The following is a 20,201-nucleotide window of genomic DNA, read 5'->3' on the forward strand; positions in this document are numbered from 1 at the left end:
TCCAGAACCATATCCCCCCCAATGCCACACCGACTGCAAAATCCCTTTCTTATGCTTGTCCTGACGGAGCTTCTCTGGAACTGCAGAGCCAGCAGCAGCCTCCTGCCCTGCTCTGAAACCTCCCATGTTCATGGAAGGAAAAGCGCGTTGTAGGCTTTGGTCAACTGATTTAATGAGTGTAAAAAAACCTTCTCCAATCCTTGACAATTTTTTATTGCTCAGCGGGACAGATATGAGACTTTGAAATGCTACGTGAGTACAACATTTTGAAACTCGAAGGACGCTCATCACATGAACAACACATTGTAGCTGCATGTTAACTTTAAAAAAGGAAAAACATTCAGTTGGAACTACAGTCACAAGAGCTATTTCTTGAACAAATATCAAGCAATAGGAGAACAAAGCGCAGTCAACCTGTTTCACGTGTTCATTGGACAGCAAGAACGAAGAAAAGCTTCTATGAATTCCTGGAGCTTTTGACTCCTGTAATTATTTCCTAAATCATTTACAGTGCCTATGTTAGCTATATTAACATTTTAGATAAATGACCTGGAAAAATAAAACACAACAGAGTAGTGTGTGCACTGAGGAGAAAGAGGGGGACAAGTGACTGAACTGTTTTGACAGGACATTTTTAGATTAATTTGTCATTTATCTGTAACAACGGTTGCCTTTAACAGTAGTTCCTGCAAAGTGCAGGGTCATTAATGCTTTCACATGACGTTCTGAGCAGCAGATAATTAAAGGCACATCTAAAGCAATCACAAAGCACGATTTTTGCATGGAAAGGTGTACCTGGTTAGCAAAAGCATTGAGAACAGGGTACAGAGTGCGAGCCCCCATGCGGAAACCTCTCCATTTCTGCTGGTACCAGACTAACTAAAAACTACACGTCTGTGTCTACAGATGGCACAATCGCATCTTCATTTTTCTTGCTGACATTCCCTGGTCTGCTTGGCTCTGGTTACTATGTTTTAGTTATTCTGACTGAAGTCGATCATAAACCAGCCCATTCTGGAGAAGGTATGTTTGAAGTGCGGTTCCGTTCCCTAGAATAACTTCACGACTATGAACACATCAACAGAATTCACGGAGAGGAAAAGCTTGTGCCTGTTACCGTTGACAATGACGCACAGCACTATTGCTGGAAAACGACAGTCAGAAAAGACCTGTATTTGGGTAATTCATTCGGGTCATACTTTCTCATTCATGGACCGCAGCAACTTCCTACACCCCTTCAGTCACATCAGTCATCTTGAATAAATATGGTCACATGAGAAAGCTTATATTTCCTCCTGTACACTGACATTCCAGTGGGACTTGTAAGATTTGGGAAGTTTAATTAAGTTTAGCTAAGCTATGCAAAGATGTCAACCAAAGAAATACACGGACATCATGTGAGCCTGATGTTGCCTTGCAAATGTCCTACTGCAGACCCTTTTTCAGATGGGTCCTTTGCTTAGTTTAAAGTTTTGGCACCTGGTAGATCACAGACAAGAAATATGACAGAAACCTCACAACTAATGAAGACATACCGTCATGGTACTCAGTAGAAATATGAATTTTGGCTGTTTTAACAGATCCAGAACCTAATGTACACTTTAATGACTACATTCACTACACAGGCAACAACCTTAATTTTATTTATCGTGGACATTTCACTCTGTTGGAAGCTTTGTATTCACACCTTTTTTGAGGCATAGCGTGCACCAACAAACTAAGAATTGTGCACATAAGCAGACAAAAGTAAGGAAAGCATGACATGGAAATGCCCACGCTAAACTGCATGTTAATAAATAGATGATTTTCTTGCTGAAAATCAACTCTTCAGTTATCTATCTGCCTTGTTACAGCCTCACTGGCAGACACAGCCTATCAGTTAATAGCAACTATTTTGGACTAGCAAGCTACATGGCTTTTGCAGCACCAAAAGCAAATGCATTAGAGCAATAGTGACCCTGAGATTTACGTCCATGTTACTGTAAGCTTCATAATATGATATGATATGGTATCAACAAGACAACATGTTCCTCTTTATGAAGCAAGAAACACCTGAAATTCAGTGCTGCTTCAGCTCAGATAAGCATGTCCACATTGGAAATCTGCTAGGTCCAACTAATCATGTCCTCAGTTTCTGTTTTGGAATAAGCATGATAACCTCAACTTACATTTTTATGGTGGTTTTGCTGGTTAAAGTCCCTTGTTGAATCATCTAAAGACAAGTAACAGCTATAAAACCAGCAAACACTATTCATGTTTAACCATTTACTGAAAAATACAGTTTTAAAAAGGTAGGGAGACTTTTCAGAGACACAAATGGGAGGTAGGCACCTCACTTTAAGGTGTTTTGAAGGCCATTTGTAATCTCCCGTAACACTTAATAAGTGGCACTTGAATAATTATTAACTTGTCTAAATTCCAAAAATATGATGACGATAAAATGATTATGGTCTCTGCGTTATATCTAAAGATAATAAAGCCAGAAAATTAAGAGAGACGGAGGTACCTGAGCATATATAGGCACCTGTGAAAACACTTCTAAAAGAATAAGAACAATTGCTTCTATTTCACTCGTGTGGAAACAGCAGTGAAGAATTACTGTATTTCGCTGGGCATCTCGCATCAGCTGACCAAAGATCAGGAATAAACCCCAAATGCCTATCACCATCTCCTCTGCTCTATCATAACCAGCCTGTTTTTCTGCATCGCTGTAACACTACTGTATCTCAAACACAAGGAAACGTAGTCATGTGTAGTCCACACCCAAGAAAAACAACAACAAACTCCAAGAGAAGACACAAAACCATAAAATGCTATGACACAATAAAGAACAGTTAAAATTTCAAGTTATAGTCGCTGTAAATAAGTGATCTTTAAAAAGCCCTCCTGAAATATTAACTTAATTGAGAACAAATCATGTGCTGTGTAGAACTGGAAATACGTTTGCTAAACATTATACCTCAAAATAAATTGAAAAAATAAAGAAAAAAGATTTAAGGAATTTTCAGAAAACTTAAAGAGTTGGCAACCTCTGCTGCCAACTGGAACGCTCAAATTATTGCCTCAAAGTGGGAGGTCCATATCTTACCAAAAGCCATTAAATAATTTTGATCTTATTCTAATAATAACAACAGTAAGTTTACTTCTGTCTTATTTTCACGTACCTTTCCTTTTAAGGGCCTATGGCTTAGTGTTCACAAATTTAAAAAATATTTGTAAATATACAAAAATAAAGCTTAATAGCACATAATATAAAAAATGATACATTTCAAAACCATTACATTATTATTATCAAAAAGTGCACTACAATTAATCTGCAGGTCTTTGATCTTGGACATAATTTCCATGATTAACTCCTCAACAAAGTTTTTCATCTTCTTAATTAAATGAGAAATCTTTCATCCACCAAGGTCTTGGATGCCAAATTCTTCTGCCCAAGTGTATTACGAATAAACCTAAATATCTAAGAACATTTTAGAAAAAATGCATTAACAAATAAATACTTAAACCAGTATGTTTTAGTACCTAACATAACAACTTCATATTCTCTTTCAATTGGAAATGACATGAGTGAATTAGATGCTTAACTCCCTTCAGCATTTCTGAAACACTTTTCCAGTGTCTTTCCATCCTGAAATATGACATAATTATGTGTGATTAATTTTAACAGATATTTGTGTTTTTTATGGAAAGTTATTCATGACAGGCATGTGAATAAAATTAATTTCTCACAAGCCTATTTGACAAAAAAAAATCAAAAATCTATTTTATAAGCTCTGAGTATAATCTTCTGTCACTGCGTACTGCTAACTTACTGCTTTAATTATCTAGTTAACTATATAAGCTTCCATACTAACCCACATTTTTAAAATACTACTTTGTTTTTAAATTGAAATTTACCTCTTGTTGCAAATATGTTAGAATAGCTGCTAAAACAAAACTTTGGGAAGCCAGATCCACAATGGAGAAAAACAGGATATCGAAGATGAGCAGCGTTGTCTCATTGCCGTAATAGAGAACATCACTGAAAGAGTGTCCTTCATCTACAGAAAGAAGACAATTTTTGAAAAATGATTATTTCTGTGAAGTGCACGTTTGGGGAGTTCATCAGTCCACACTAAGAAAGCTGGTAAAAAAAAGGAAAGTCAGAGTAGAAGCTAGTTCTGGCATTCCATGGCATCATAAGAGCTAGTTATGTCATTCTATTTAAGGAAAATAATAACTTTTTCACTTATGAAATGGCTTTATACCAAGGGAACACAACAGGAAAAGCCCATGTGCTACACGCAACTTTATTCACTCCTGAAATCTCAATCAGATTGTTTAAAAAAGGCTGCTTTGAACAAGAAGCAGATGTAACTTCCTTGTCACTGAATTTTTTAGCAAGTGTTAACTCTGGCCCCAACTCAACAAAATAACAAAAACATATGCTTAATGCCTCACTTAGGAGGAGGTTCAGAGCTTAACATTTCCTCTGTTCATTGGTTAATGGTTTTCCAGAAAATAGGTCTTATAAGCTTAAAATACCTTTTTCATAGCCAAAGTAGTCTAGACCACTTATCCACTTCTTTATTTTATCAAAAAGCACTGCTTTCAAAAGAGAAAAGAACACTTAAAATCAACAATTACAGAAAATAGATTCTCTTCCCTCTTTCTCCTTTTTCTGAAAAATGTCCAATGCAAGTTTTATTGGAAACAGCATATTTTCTTTACAAATTCGGTATGTCCTACTGCCAAGAAATCGTGATTTGTATCTAAACTTCTGGGAACCACGGCAGTCTAAACCATCAAACAATGTATTTATATGAATGCTTATGATTATGAACTCTGAAATGACGGCAGTCGAAAGACCAAACCTTTGTTGAATACTGCACGATTTGGAGACATCACATCATGCTTATACATTTAATTCTAACTCAGGCATTGCAGAGCTGACAATATTTATGGGCGGGCAGACCTGGGGTTTAGAACAGGGTTTTGGAATGACTGATATTGCAAGGTGTGGAATCACAGCCTGAGGCTGAAGAAAGTCCTAGTTATTGTTTAAATTTACTGGCTATCTGGCAACATTTATTACTAAAGATAGTGCTTCGCCATGGCAGGGGAGGAGAGCCCAAGCCTTTAATGAATTAGGTGTAGCTCAGACATGTAGACTGAGCAAAAATATCAGACTACAACCATGGCTAGTTTGAAAGCATGTGCTGCTTTCCTGATGATATAGCAAGGTTTCAGATTCCAATTAGACTTCAGCTTTTGCAGCCCCGGTGTCATAGAGCTGGAAAAGTTCTGCGCAGCTCGGTGATGTAATCTGCGAATTGCTATTATATAAGAATAATGACATATTTAGGATGTGTAATGGTCATCTGGTAACATAAGGTTTAGAGTTTCTGAACAGTGAGGCTGCAGAGCCAAGTACTTGAAGGACTCAAAATGAGGGCTTGCATCATCTTGGATCACTAGTTAATGTTTAGTTTTCATGCAGGTGATGGCCATATCTATGGTTAGGGTAGAATCAGGGTCTGAACTAAGGTTTTCAAAGATAATTTTCGATGGATTCTGTACAGCTCAGGGACTGAAGAAGCAGACTGGTATCGGGCCTAAGTTCACAGCTCATATTTTGCTGTGATATGTGTGGATACTGGTCCCCAGATGGCATCTGTTAATAGGAGGAGAACAGGACTCAGGGTTTCAGAACCTTGGAAGGGGAGGAAGTGGCAGACCTAACACTGGATGAGGATTCCAGCGATGCAGGTATTGGTCATCTGGCAGTAATTATGAATAGGTTAAGGTTTTTAGAGCCTTGGTGTTTCACAGCATCAATCTTCCAGGAATTACGGTTTAGGAACCTATGTTGAAGGTTGAGATATGGTCAATAACATTCACTAAATCTATTTTTAACACATGTACTGGTCACTTGGAAATACTTATGGCTAGGTTTTGCATGGGCTTAGGATTCAGGATGATGCATTGGAGAACCCAAGTCTGACTGATTTTGCATAGCTCCAGGGACCAGAATCAGAACTGGTGCCATCCCTGTTTCTGCCGGAACACTCATTTTTGCTGTAGGTATTGGCAATGCTTAAAAAGCTTCAAAATAAAATATTCAAGAACCCAAATTACTTAGTGGAGTCTGCAAAGATGAGTGGTGTATTAACATCAAGTATTCCACTAAAATATCCTCACTGTGATCAATATCCTCTTTAAAGAAATTGTCTTTCTGTACTTTTAGTTGTTTCATAAGAAATTTGGTTCTATAATAAAAAAATAGCATGGAGCTATTTAAATCTCATGGGTCTTCTTTCCATTTACAAAGTGGATATTGGATCTAGAGAGCAAGGCAAAGCAGCCCTTCATAAACACATGCACATCTCTACACAGTATCCTTTCAGTTGCCTAAAAGAAAAAACATTGCAGTCGAGTGACAAATTATAAACAGGATTTCTATAACCTGAAGAACTTCTCTTCAATACCTCCCTCACAAGCGGCCATTTAATGACCTCTCCTGTAAAGTCCAGTTTAGATCGTAAATCCTGAGAAAGAAATCTACACAGAAACCTACATCCTTATAACAGTAGAAACACCAAATCACAAATCTTTTTACCATTATAAAAAATACTTTTCTCCATTGGTTCCATGAACTCCATGCCAAGAATCCGTTCAAGCAGCAACTTATCTTTAACAATATAATCCATTTCTTTATGAACCTATAAGAAAAGGAAAAACAATACTTCTTGTTTTATGATTTCAAAGAAAAATTACTTGTTACAAAGTGAAGCACAGCTACTTAGACCTTTATGAATGACAAAAAGCATCGATCTGTTCCATAAGTAAGTACATAATAAAAAAGGATTTGTCATTTTTAAAAGCAGGCTGCACTATTGGACAGTACTCCAATTATTTTTTTTTTTTTGAATGAAGCACTGTTCCAGTTGCCATAAAGTCCTTAACAATAAGTCTTTAAGCACATATGCTTAAAGTGAAATTACAGTCTTTCAGATTTACAATTTTTAGTCTCTACTTACTATACTTACATTTTCCTTAATATTAATGTCAATATACGTACGTGATCAATAAAAGAACTGAGAAATTTGTTCATGGTGTTGTATGCCCTCGTGCTTTGTTCAAAAGTATTTGCAGATGAGTCCAAAAGCCTAGCAGGACCACGTTTCTGAAACACAACATCACCGTGACTTCAGCGGAAAAATTGCGCATTTTAAATAACGTTTACAAAATACAAATATCTCACTTACTCTTGTTAGGCTTTCATGAATCCTGTCATAGTGAAGTCGCATTTTTCTTGAAATGGAAATCTGAAATGTCTGGCCATCTGTGTTTGGTAACAAACCTCTCTGACTACATAGGTTTTCCTATACAATTAAAACAATTGTAAATGAACATTATTAGTGCCATTCATAGACCCAAAGAAGTCAAAAGTTTTTCATTTCCTCTCTTACATATGCATATAGTACTTCATATCTCTAAATATTTGAATCCACCACACTCTTGGTGCTATTATAGAAAGATTTTCTTAGGACATGAAATCCTGACCCCTACTGTCACAAAGTCATATTCCTCCTTTCACTTGTGTTCAGTTCATTAACTTCTAATACATCTTTTGACATACACTCTGAAGCCCTTTCCTGTGTGCTTGTCATTTATTCTGTACTTGTTCTGCTTTTTTTGTGCTTTGGATTCCTGACTTTTTCCATACGTTTCTTCAGGTCAAATTTAATAAATCTGAAAAACCCCAAGAAAACAGAAAATTTGACATCTCCATAGGGAAAAAACTGCTTTTCCCCAAATTATATTAAAATAAGCAATAAGGAAAAAAATTATAGGAACACACAAGTCAAAAATATTATTAAAAATATTTCAATTTTGAGATTTAATTTTCACACGAATATGTTTTTTTCTGTCCACTTATCACTGAAATAGCAATATCCTTCGTCTAAGGTACTTTCTTCCTACCTGTCCCTACAATCATGCAAGGCGTCACAGAATTTAGTGCAAAGTGCTCCAATCTTGTTTTAGACATTTTACATTTGTCTGATCTTGCAGCAAAGATGCGACAAACTAGAAAAAATACTTATTCAAATTAACTTCTGTAAAGAACAGGTTATATCACCACAGGACAAGAGCTGGAATAAAAGAATTTATTGGAAGAGTAGATAATTATTTATTAGGAATTTTTCAGATTTGTCTCCTTAAGAAAGCTTTTTGGTGTGCATCTTTTTTAATGTGGCCATGAGCTTACGAAAGGCTTCAATATCAAAAAGAGTGTTCTTAAATACATGAAAAAACTTTTTTGAAAACCAGGAACTTTATATCTACATAATCTGAAGAAGTAACAGAGAAGAAGAGATAGTGAAGAAGAAGAAAGACGAAGAGCTAGTTAAAAGAACTACTGAGTCATATATTTACACACCAACAGCTGGTATCTTTTAAGTATCATAACTCGGTGCAATGTAATGCACAAGTACAGATCCATAATGCAAAGGTGTGGGTTTTTTTTATAAAATAAATAATCAGAGCAGGTGTAAACTTTGATACTTTTACTTACTGCTTCTCTTTTTAGGTTCATATTCATTTCTTCCATATTGGTATCTGCATGTCCATGCACAGAGCGACCATGGATATAATAACCAAAGCAGCTGTGTGACAAGAGAAACACTGAAATCTAATAGAGATGGGGGAAGAGAAGAATACTTTAATTAAACATTATCATTTTATTTTTGAACTTTTGAATTCACAGTGGAGATTGGCAAGACCAGCCCTTCTACACATACAAAGTAGGCAGGTACCAAAATAATTATAGCAGAAAAGTATTTAATAATTCTTTTACTGATTAGTTTTATCTATGTTTAACTAGAAACACACACCAGCTTCAGGTTTAGTTTACCAATGTCAAGGATCACTGCTTAATTCACAGAGCCAAAAAATTAAAGCAAAGTTATTATTAGCTTTTATTTTGATTCAAAAGATGTTGCTGTGATACATAATACATATGTATGATTTCAGCTGAACTCCTAGGATACTGTATTTAATATAATTTAATTCAATATGATACAATGCTTACATATCACATGAACTAACTCTGTCTCCTCTCTCTCTCTTTCTCTCCTCTCTCCTGTCTCCCAGATTAACTCTCTCTACAACCCATGCACTACATGGGTCCTTCCTGGAAGAGGAATAACCAAGGCTGGAAAGGCTGATAAAAGGGATTGATTTCTATGTTTTTAAAAAGTTCTGGACAAATGAGCTAATCCAACCTGTTCTGACTGCACCATTCTTCAGTTAAAAAGAAATTCCTGCAGTACAAAACTTCAAGATCCATATTTAAACTAGAGAAAGGGAAGTAGTTCAGATGTAAGTAAGTGAAAATGCATGGAAAAGGTGATAACTGTCCAAGAGGGACAACCATGAAGTTTAGTGGTTGAGGGACAACCACAAAGTTTAGTGGTTGAGGGACAACCACAAGATAGGAGCAGAAATGGAACATAAACATATTAAATAAAACCAAGACAGCTGTGTCTGTAAGACAAAAGTACTAAAATGCAAACCAGTAGACAGAAAGGCAGCAAATGGTTCCACACCTAATTTTTGTCACAATTTGTTACTTTTTAATTCTGTCTGAGCATATGTAACCAATTTAATTCAAAAAACAGCCCCAAAATCACACATCCAGAACATACCTATGGTTCCAGAATCTTTTTCCTATTAAAGTTTAACTGAAACCTTCTTGTAGATTGCACAAATAAAGTGAGCTGAAAGAAACATTGACTTTGGTTGTTAGCTACTAAACTCTGATGAAATAAAATTAATAAATACTATTGAATATTCTTAAAACTCTCTTATTTATTATGCTATTAAAATGCCACTGTACAAATGAGACAAAGAAATACTTACATTGCTCATGCAGCACAAATCAACAAATTGGCTTATCTTATCTTCAACAAATCTTTCATAAATCACAGAAAAAAATATAATCTGAAATAAATCAACCAAATTTTCTTTTATTAGTTCATCAGATTTGACTTTATTAAGCAATTAACTTCATAGTTTAACACACACAAATTACAGACTTCTGTAGTGGCCACCGTTGCATTGGACACTATGAAATGGGACTGACATCCTTCCTCTAAGAAGTAAAGTTGTAGCAATAACCTGCTTTTCATTTTAGAGATGCTTCAAAGTTGTTTAAAAAAACCCAAAGTAGTTGCATAAATTCACATCTTTGAGACATTTAAAATTCTGACTACAAAGTAAGTTGTCTCATACCTCAGAAGATTAATTTTTAGTTCTAAAGGTGCACCATGCTAAAGCAGCTAAAAGTCTACATCAAGCAAAACAGTTAAGAATATACTCAACGCTGTGATACGTAGTATGGATGTCCCAGTGATATACTCTAGCTTCCAATAACCAGCCTGAAAACGATAATTCAGTATGTCATGTGTTTCACGTACCTGTAAGAAGGCAATGGCTAGCCAGAGTGCAGCAGACACACCAAATCTTAAAATGCGGCTCCAAGGAGCTATGTAACCCTCACTGCTTCTTGAAAGACTGGAAGAAGAGTCCATTAAAGCCAGGTTTGAAAATCCCACCACCTGAAGAGATAAGAAGGTCAATGTAGCAACATGAGGCAATGAATAGTGTTAATTGTGGCCCTGTTGTTTCCATCATAACAGGAAGTAAGAAGAAAAAGTTAGGAAAAATTGGCCTGGGAATAGTAGGATGTTCACTATGATAGAGCCTAATTGTGTGATCCAGTGTTATTACTGAGAAACATATTAAAAACATAAACTGTACGTATATGTTGATACATAAATTCAAAAATTTATGCAGCTAAATCTCAAGAAAAATCAACACTGATTTTTATTGAAAAACTCCAAAAGATTCTACTGTTAGAGTGCATATTATTTTGATATTATTTCTGCCAAATATCAGCTTTTTGGTCCTATATATTCCACTGTTAAAACAAATATTTAATCTGTTTTGCAACTGTAAGAAATTGATTTTTTTGTTTATATTGGACAGAAATGTATTTCCCTCCACTGTCTTTATGACTGAACCTATTTGAAACAAACAATCTGGAAAAGTTACCAAATAAAAATTATGAGAGAAACACTACATCTTGAAACATTTAAGAAGTGAAAATTTTGTGAACGACATTCAGAAGTGAAGTTGCACCAGAAACATATTTGTGGTGGGTTGACCCCCACCTCAGCAGGATGGGGAACAGGAAAAACAAAAGCAAAAAAACTTGTGGATCAAGATAAAGACAATTTTATAAGCAAAAAAAAGGGAACAAGAAGGTGAAGAAAACCTCCACATTAAGTGATGAAAAGGCAATCACTAACTACCTCCCACAAGTAGACCGATGCCCAACCAATCCCCAGAAAGTCCTTTCCTTCCATTTTTATTGCTGAGCATGATGCTATATGGTATGGAATACCCTTTTGGTCAGTTGGAGTTAGCTGTCCTGGTTGTGGTCCCCTCTCAGCTTCTTGTGCGGCCCCAGCCCACTCGCCAGGGGCCTTGACACTGTTTAAGCGCTGTTCAGCAACAGCCAAAACATCAGTGCGTTATCAGCCCTGTTTTAGCTGCAAATCCAAAACACAGCACCCTGTGGGCTGCTATGAAGAAAATGAACTCCATCCCAGCCAGACCCAGTACAATACTGACGAGCTCAGTGTTGCTGCCATGTCACCAACACTGCCACAGCGACCAGTGCCAGCCAGCGGCTGCTTTGGCGCCAGGCGTGAGGCCTGAGGGGAAGGAGACTCCTTCTCCTACACTTTCCAACTTCCTCCAACTAGTACTTTTCCAGGCTTGTTTTCTACTACTGTACAGCCTGTCACCATCATCAGTAAGAACTGAAAAGTCAACTTTATCAAAACTGCTAGCCCAAGAAGACAGGTTTTGAGCAATACAGAAGTTCCCCCTTGTAGACAGCGGCTGATTGCCATGTCTACCCCGTGCATTACACTTCTAGGGAAATGCCATTCCAAACAGTGAAAGTTATAAAGATTATCTGAGGTTTTCACAAATACCAATTTTGGCCTATTTAGGTATCTTTCATGACTTCCTCCATCATCAGTGGCAAGAAAGGGATGCTTCAGAGGGAAATTCATAGCAGGAGTTATAGAGCAAGTTGTTAATCACTCTCTACTAAAAGCAACCTCTTCCTTCTTCTAGTAATACCAGGAGCCTACGAGGAGTAACCTGAGGAGATCAGTTAGTTTTGGGAATATGTGCTCTCTTTTCTCCCATTCCTTCCTTGTAACGCTGCACCTAAGTTGGTCCTGGCCTGTATTTACCAACAGCAAAAATACTTATGTAGTGAATGAGGAAAGTTTGGGGTTTTTTGCCACATTTAATTTAAAATAAAAATAGGAAATTTGAAAACAGAAACATAAAAATGAAGAGAAGTATTAAAAATATGTAAAAGAACCTCACATAAACAACTATAAGCTACATATTTTAAGAATACTTCCCAAAATAAAAGTACTTACCAAACGACAGAAGCAACAACCCAAAATGTTTTTAGAAAGCTAAAGCACAATTTCTCACCTATCCCTCACGTATCTCACGTATCACGTAATTGCAGGCATACTGACTTGCGTCATGCCATCAGGAACAGAACTGGCACATTTCATTTCCTGCTTTATAAAAGGTCACTATAGCAAATTAGCAGGAAGGACGCTCAGTTCAGATAAATATGAAACCAGAAATAAAGCTTTAGACTGTGACAGGAAGCAGCCAGTACACAAATAAAGAATTGAGTGTGTACACAGATTTATCAGTCTCTTAAGCCATTTAGGGTAACTCATCACCTTAAAAAACCCCAAACAAAACTAACAAAGACCTCTAGGTAATTAAAGGTTGGTTTTCGTTATTTTTTTAAGCCACCCTTAATGAAATATTGCAATAACCTATACATACATACATACGTATAAATTAAAAAATGTATTACAATAATTATTTTACTAAGTTACATGTTTTCAAGTGAACTTGAAGGTCATCCGCTATTACCACAGAGGATGCAAGGATTAAAAAACAGATCCTTGTGTTGCACTCTGGTTGTGAATCATAAGAAATTAATAACAAGAACAATAATAATTCTAGTAATACCTCCAGAAAAAAAAGAACGGCAAGCACTTGAAAGAGGGGATTTATCTTCCTCACTGTCTGAATTTCATTCCATTCATTTGCTATAAAATATGTCCTCCATATGCTCACAGGTGCAGCAGCACTTTTAATAACACCTTCACCTAAAAAGGATACATACGATAAAGCTCTGAAATTTAACACATCAGAGTAACATCCGAATTTAACCAAAGCTGTTTATACAAACGAGCATACTTTGAGTTACCTTCAACTGCTTTAAGAACTTTGCCCTTAGGTCTTTCCCAGTCAATAAAGAAAATATCTATAGTAAGTTGTGAAACCAGCAATTGTAAGAATTGCAAAGCCTAAGAAAGAAAAAGGAGAAATATAACAAGTAAGGACAGCGACAGCATATGGACAAAAAACAGTCATTGCATATGTCATTCGTTAAACGTAACAAGTAATATAATTGACTATACTTAAGACTGCAACTTTGTTACCAACTTTTGATACTTCTTCCTTTTTTTAATTTAAAAGCTTGGAATAATGGTAAGTCGTGTGGTGATGTCTAAAATTATGACGAAAATACAGAGAAGTAACAAACTCCAAAAAGCTGACTAAGTATTTTCCCATAACTTATGAACCTGCATTATGAATTCCAATTCAACATAATATCCATAATTAATAAAATACTTGTTTGTCCCATGAAGACAGAATACTGATCTCTGAATGCTACAAGTATGTTTAAACATAATTATTTTAATCTGTCTTCTTTTTAATCGGGAATTGACAGCACTTACATTCTGCTTTAAGAGAGAGCACTTGTTTTCTTGATATGGTGTTATTTTATTTGGGTTTCTTTACACCTTTATCCTTAAAAGAATCATTTTCCATAGATCATCTTCCTTAGACATTTGTTTCCCTACAAAGACTCCACAAAATATATTTCTATGGAAAAATGACTTAATTCTTAGAATAAAATAATTGTTTACATCTATACACCAATAAAATGAACTGTACAAGATGTTTAAAAACAAGCCTACCGAAACTATATAGAAGTGCATGTTGAAATGCCTTTAATGCCTGAGGAAAAAATATTTACCTTTAAACTAAATGCACATGCTATGTATGTAACAAACTCTTCCTCTTGAGATGGAAGCGGTAACAGGACAGAGACAAACTGCTGAGCCTGTAATTGAGAAGTTACATTGAAATAGCATGGATGGCATATGTAAGAACACACTAAGTGCTTAAGAGTGAATAACATTTTGCAGAAAAAGATCAATATTTAATATGCAATCATTTTGAATTTGTAAAATACTTCAAGTGACTATTAAGCAGACTGCAAGTACAATGAATCCTAAAGAAAAGAAACAGGCAAACACAAAAAATTTAAGCACATGAAAAAGAACATGGTATAGAACTTGCCTCAATAGTCTGACCAGAAAGGCAACAAAAAAAAAAAAGAAAAGAAAAAAGAAATAAAATGAATTTCTGTGTAAAAATATATGCAATATAAATAGGTTTTCATAACACCCAAATCTGGAAAAACACTTACTTTGAAGAACACAAGCCAGTAAATCCCTGTGCCCACTGTGATGATAAAGAAAATGTTGGCAAGGTCTCCAGCATAAAACAGTAAGAACTTGAAAACTGTCTGCAATTATAAAAACACACTGTAGAGATCTGTAAAACTAATTAAGTAAACATATGTACATTCATATAAAATGTTATGCAGCTCACACTACAGGAAACTCTAGAACTGAAAAGTAGCCTCAAACAAAATTTTTCTACTGTCGCCATATATTTGTGGTATATTCAGTATCTCAAATTTCTAGATGTTAGTCTTTGTTCAAAGAAGAATTAATTTGAAAACTAAGTCCTGATCCTCAACTGATCAGAATAGCTCTCTAAATACCTTTATTTTTAGAAAAAGTATTTCCTAAATGACAACATCAGAATCAAAAAAAAAAGCAAAAAAACTACTCCCTCCAGTGAGCCTAACTCCAAGCCACAGTTCAGTGCAGCTAGGTTAGAAATTATTTCAGTTACCTTAAGAAACATAACAGTTATATCACAGGGAATGATAGCAAAGGTCTCCTTAAAGGGAGGGAGATGGGTCCCTTTTTAGGTTGCCAGCTGTTTATACCTGCAAGTCAATTATAGAGCTTCCTGTACGCCTCTTCCAGCCTGCAGTCTTGAGAAGGGACCATAACACTGCAAGCCCACCCAACACACCCAATGCGATCTGAAAAGAAAGAAAAATCATTTGCAGATATTTAAAAAAAAAACCCCACAAAATAAAAGTAAATCATTATATCGACAAATTAAAGGGAAATACAACTTACATCAGTCTGAATCTGAGCCTCTGACTGATTCATTTCATAACTGACTGAGAAGGAAACCTGAATATTAAGATACAAAAAGTAAATATGCATAGAAATTCTGAAATGCTACAAGCATTATAGACAGTGGTAGTTTTCACACTTTTAGTTGGTGGGAATTCCCATCTAGGGCTACTATACAAGTACAACACATACCTTCTTTTTCTGTATGCATCTGACCTGGTGTGCTTACAGTGCCAGGCTGAGTACTAGCATGTGCTCTGCTACGCTTAGGCCAGATTTTAGCAACATCATCTAGATGCCTGCTATCTGCAAGTTACTAGCTGTACCTAATTATAATCCTTTCAAATGTGCATAATTTTTTTTCCTTCTGAAGGAGACATCAAAAGTTTGATACTTCCCTTTTTATCAGTGTTGATCAAAAGTAACTTTACTGTAATTACACCAATACACAAAATCATAAAGCTAGCTCTTACATAGCTCAGATGCCAAATTTTTCCAGCTTGAATCAAAATAAAAATTGTCATGCAGCATCAAAATTTCTCCCTCTAGCTTAAACATCTATCTAATTTAAGACCTATTTTGAACTTTGGTCTGAAAGATTTGTACAAGGAAGACAAAACATTTGTCTTGGTTTTATAACATTCTGGCCTGAGTCTTTGTCACTGCAAGGCTAAAGTTAACAGAAGTATGATAATGAATACTATTTTTAATTCAGAAAGTTATGTCAGGGGATGTTTAGATTGGATATTGGGAAACATTTTTTCACTGAAAGGGTTATTAAACATTGGAACAGGCTGCCCAGGGAGGTGGTGGATTCACCATCCCTGGAGGTGTTTAAAAAAAGGGTAGATGGGGCACTTAGGGACATGGTTTAGAAGTGGCTTTTGTCAGGGTAGGTTAAAGGTTGGATTTGGTGATCTTAAAGGACCCTTCCAACCTCAGCAATTCTATGATTCTATGATTCTATGAAATATAACACAGCAGAGAGCAGGCAGGCTAAGAGGTTCCTCGAGTGCATGGAAGATAACTTCCTGACACAACTGGTAGGTGAACCTACCAGGGGAGGTGCCTCGCTAGACCTACTGTTGACAAACAGAGAAGGACTAGTGGGAGATGTGGTGGTCGGAGGTCGTCTTGGGTTTAGTGATCATGAAACGGTCAAGTTTTCAATTCGTAGTGATGTAAGGAGGGGGGTTAGCAAAACCTCCACCTTGGACTTCCAGAGGGCAGACTTTGGCCTGTTCAGGACACTGGTTGAGAGAGTCCCTTGCGAGACAGTCCTGAAGGGCAAAGGGGTCCAGGAAGGCTGGACGCTCTTCAAGAAGGAAATCTTAAAGGCCCAGGAGCAGGCTGTCCCCAAGTGTCGCAAGTCTAAAGGGTGGGGAAAATGGCCAGTCTGGATGAATAAGGAACTTCCGATGGGACTTAGGAATAAAAGGAGGGTTTACCACCTTTGGAAGAAGGGATAGGCAACTCAGGAGGAGTACAGAGATCTCGTTAGGTTATACAGAGAGAAAATTAGGAAGGCAAAAGCCCAGCTGGAGCTAAACTTGGCCACTAACATTAAGGACAACAAAAAAACTTTTTATAAATACATCAACAAAAAGAGAGCCAGGGAGAATCTCCATCCCTTGCTGGATGCAGGGGGGAAAGTTGCAACCAAGGACAAGGAGAAGGCTGTGATACTTAATGCCTTCTTTGCCTCCGTCTTCAATAGTCAGACCAGCTATCCCCAGGGTATTCAGCCTCCTGAACTGGAAGATAAGGATGGAGAGCAGAACAACCCACCCATAATCCAGGAGGAAGTAGTCAATGATCTGCTTCTGCACCTAGACACACGTAAGTCTATGGGGCTGGATGGGATTCACCCAAGAGTACTCAGGGAGCTGGCGGGAGAGCTCACCAAGCCTCTCTTCATCATTTATCAACAATCGTGGTCAACAGGGGAGGTACCAGATGACTGGAGGGTGGCTAATATGACGCCCATCTACAAGAAGGGTCGGAAGGAGGATCCGGGGAGCTACAGGCCTGTCAGCCTGACCTCGGTACCAGGAAAGATCATGGAGAGGATCATCTTGAGTGAGCTCTCACGGCAAGTGCAGGGCAGCCAAGGGATCAGGGCCAGCCAGCATGGGTTTAGGAAAGGGAGGTCCTGCTTAACCAACCTGATCTCTTTCTGTGACCATGTGACCCGCCTTCTGGATGCGGGGAAGGCTGTGGACATTGTCTATCTGGACTTTGGTAAGGCCTTTGACACCGTCCCCCACAGCATTCTCCTGGAGAAGCTGGTGAATCATGGCATAGGCAAGCGTACTCTTCTCTGGGTAAAAAACTGGCTGGATGGCCATGCCCAGAGAGTTGTGATTAATGGGGTGAAATCCTCCTGGCGGCCAGTCACCAGTGGTGTCCCTCGGGGCTGAGTTTTGGGGACGGTTTTGTTTAATATCTGTATCAATGGTCTGGATGAGGGGACTGAGTGCACCCTCAGTAAGTTTGCAGATGACACCAAACTAGGTGGGAGTGTTGATCTGCTTGAGGGTGGGAAGGCTCTAGAGAGGGACCTGGACAGGCTGGATCAATGGGCCAAGGCCAACTGCATGAGGTTTAATAAGGCCAAGTGCCGGGTCCTGCATTTTGGTCACAACAACCCCAAGCAACGCTACAGGCTTGGGGAAGAGTGGCTGGAAAGCTGCCCGGCAGAAAAGGACCTGGGGGTGCTGGTGGACGGCCAGCTTGACAGGAGCCAGCAGCGTGCCCAGGTGGCCAAGGCCAACAGCATTCTGGCTTGTATCAGGAATAGCGTGGCCAGCAGGAGTAGGGAAGTGATTGTGCCTCTGTACTCGGCGCTGGTGAGGCCTCACCTCGAGTGCTGTGTTCAGTTCTGGGTCCCTCTGTACAAGAGGGACATTGAAGTGCTGGAGCGTGTCCAGAGGAGAGCTACCAGGCTGGTGAGGGGTCTGGAGACCAGGTCATATGAGGAGAGGCTGAGGGAGCTGGGCATGTTTAGTTTGGAGAAGAGGAGGCTGAGGGGAGACCTCATTGCCCTCTACAACTACCTGAAAGGAGGTTGTAGAGAGGTGGGTGTTGGCCTCTTTTCCCAAGTAAATTATGACAGGAGCAGAGGAAATGGTCTGAAGCTGTGGCAGGGGAGGTTTAGATTAGATATTAGGAAGAATTTCTTTACTGAAAGAGTGGTCAGGCACTGGAACAGCCTGCCCAGGGAGGTGGTTGAGTCACCATCCCTAAAGGTATTTAAGAAACGTCTAGATGTGGCACTTCAGGGCATGCTCTAGTGACAGAGATTGTAGGGGGGGGGGGTTGTGTATGTATGGTTGGACTCGATGATCTCAAAGGTCCTTTCCAACCATGAAGATTCTACGATTCTATGATGCTGTGATTCTAATTTAGCATTATACAACCAACTGTAAAATTCTAAGTATTTTAAGTTAAAGAACACTCAAGATAAATTAAAAAGAAAATACTTCTAACTGTTTTGTTTCAAAAGCTTTAAGTTTTAGTCAAAACTTGCAACTTCAAAACTGAGCAGAACTAGAAACCGCTTACTGTATTTTTATAACCCCTCCAAAAACGTTCGCTCAACTGGAATTCCAACAGAACTACAGGTATGATTAACAGATCAGTTCAATTAAGATAGCACAAAGATCTCACCATCACACTCTGGGTTTCAGGGTTTTGGACAAGCACATCTGTGTAAGCAACAGTAATTAGAGGAGGGTAGATCATTCCTCTTTGAGTATGGGATACCAGACGAATACTGCAGAAATACAAACAGAGTATTATTTCTAATACAGAAAATAGACGAGTTGCTTGGAAAGTATTAATTGAAACTTGTACTAATACGAAAATACTAAATGACACAGAACAACCTGATTAATAAAATGTGAGTTTCAAACCCAATGACACGACAATTCACATTTTAAAAGCAACCGGAGTGCATAAAGGCATGTACACAAATATATAAAAAGCTGGGAAGGACTGTTTATTTGTAAGAAAATACCTGAATCAATCTTTACCTACTGCTCACGTTATGATAGCTACAACTGAAGTCAATTGCAAAAGATCACTTTTCTCAAAACATTACAGAATGACCTTTTCTATGTGTATTTTGAATCTGTAGCATCATCATTTTTTTTTGAAGCGGAGGTGGGAGGGAGTTCCCCTAAGATACAAAGCTAATCCTTATTTTTTGAAATAATGTAATACAAAATTCTCAGCAAATGGAGTTAGTACATTAATCTTCAAGATGATTACTTCTACGGATCAGTACTCAGTGCTACTCAGCAATCTTTTTAACTAACAAGTTCTGAAGCAGAGCTGAAGGAAAAGGGAGATCTCGATTTTGACAGTCATCTCAGAGGAAGACATTACATAAAGGAGAAGAAAAAAAAAGGTTCTTCCAAAACATATTCCAGCTGAGATTAACCATCAATAATGACCCTAACAGGTAGTCTCATAATTTCAGTTAAATAACTACAAGCCTGTTCTGGATTGTATAACAGAATAGGCAACAGTTTTTAAAAATACTGCAAAAAAGAGCATGGAGTATGAAATAGCATCCTTGTGTAGTCATCAACATACACATCGAAAAAGAATTAACAGAGGAGATTTTAGTTCTTTCCAGATGACACCTGCTTCTAAGAGGTGACTGAATGCCTGCCAACTTGCATTATCCATACACAGTCTGATCCATCATACGCGGAAAGTAATCACAGTAATTTTAACCCT

At 37.6% G+C, this 20,201-nt stretch overlaps 1 protein-coding gene across 1 annotated transcript in view; it reads right to left on the reverse strand.

Annotated features, from left to right (window-relative positions):
* Nucleotides 1-208: 208 nt before the first annotated feature.
* The window catches only part of TMEM67 (transmembrane protein 67), a 37,878-nt gene continuing 17,885 nt past the window's right edge, over nucleotides 209-20,201 (reverse strand). Inside the window, exons 14-28 of the mRNA XM_054193251.1 lie at nucleotides 19,125-19,230; nucleotides 15,456-15,512; nucleotides 15,257-15,355; nucleotides 14,666-14,764; nucleotides 14,210-14,296; nucleotides 13,373-13,472; nucleotides 13,132-13,271; nucleotides 10,464-10,604; nucleotides 9,907-9,987; nucleotides 8,561-8,677; nucleotides 7,251-7,367; nucleotides 7,064-7,168; nucleotides 6,602-6,704; nucleotides 3,901-4,043; nucleotides 209-3,463 (exon numbers count right to left, since the gene is read on the reverse strand). Coding sequence (XP_054049226.1) covers nucleotides 3,383-3,463; nucleotides 3,901-4,043; nucleotides 6,602-6,704; nucleotides 7,064-7,168; nucleotides 7,251-7,367; nucleotides 8,561-8,677; nucleotides 9,907-9,987; nucleotides 10,464-10,604; nucleotides 13,132-13,271; nucleotides 13,373-13,472; nucleotides 14,210-14,296; nucleotides 14,666-14,764; nucleotides 15,257-15,355; nucleotides 15,456-15,512; nucleotides 19,125-19,230 — 1,576 coding nt within the window. The 3' untranslated portion in view covers nucleotides 209-3,382. The remainder of the gene's footprint in view (nucleotides 3,464-3,900; nucleotides 4,044-6,601; nucleotides 6,705-7,063; nucleotides 7,169-7,250; nucleotides 7,368-8,560; nucleotides 8,678-9,906; nucleotides 9,988-10,463; nucleotides 10,605-13,131; nucleotides 13,272-13,372; nucleotides 13,473-14,209; nucleotides 14,297-14,665; nucleotides 14,765-15,256; nucleotides 15,356-15,455; nucleotides 15,513-19,124; nucleotides 19,231-20,201) is intronic.

Source organism: Rissa tridactyla, chromosome 2 (genome assembly GCF_028500815.1).
Source record: "Rissa tridactyla isolate bRisTri1 chromosome 2, bRisTri1.patW.cur.20221130, whole genome shotgun sequence".
NCBI lineage: Eukaryota > Metazoa > Chordata > Aves > Charadriiformes > Laridae > Rissa > Rissa tridactyla.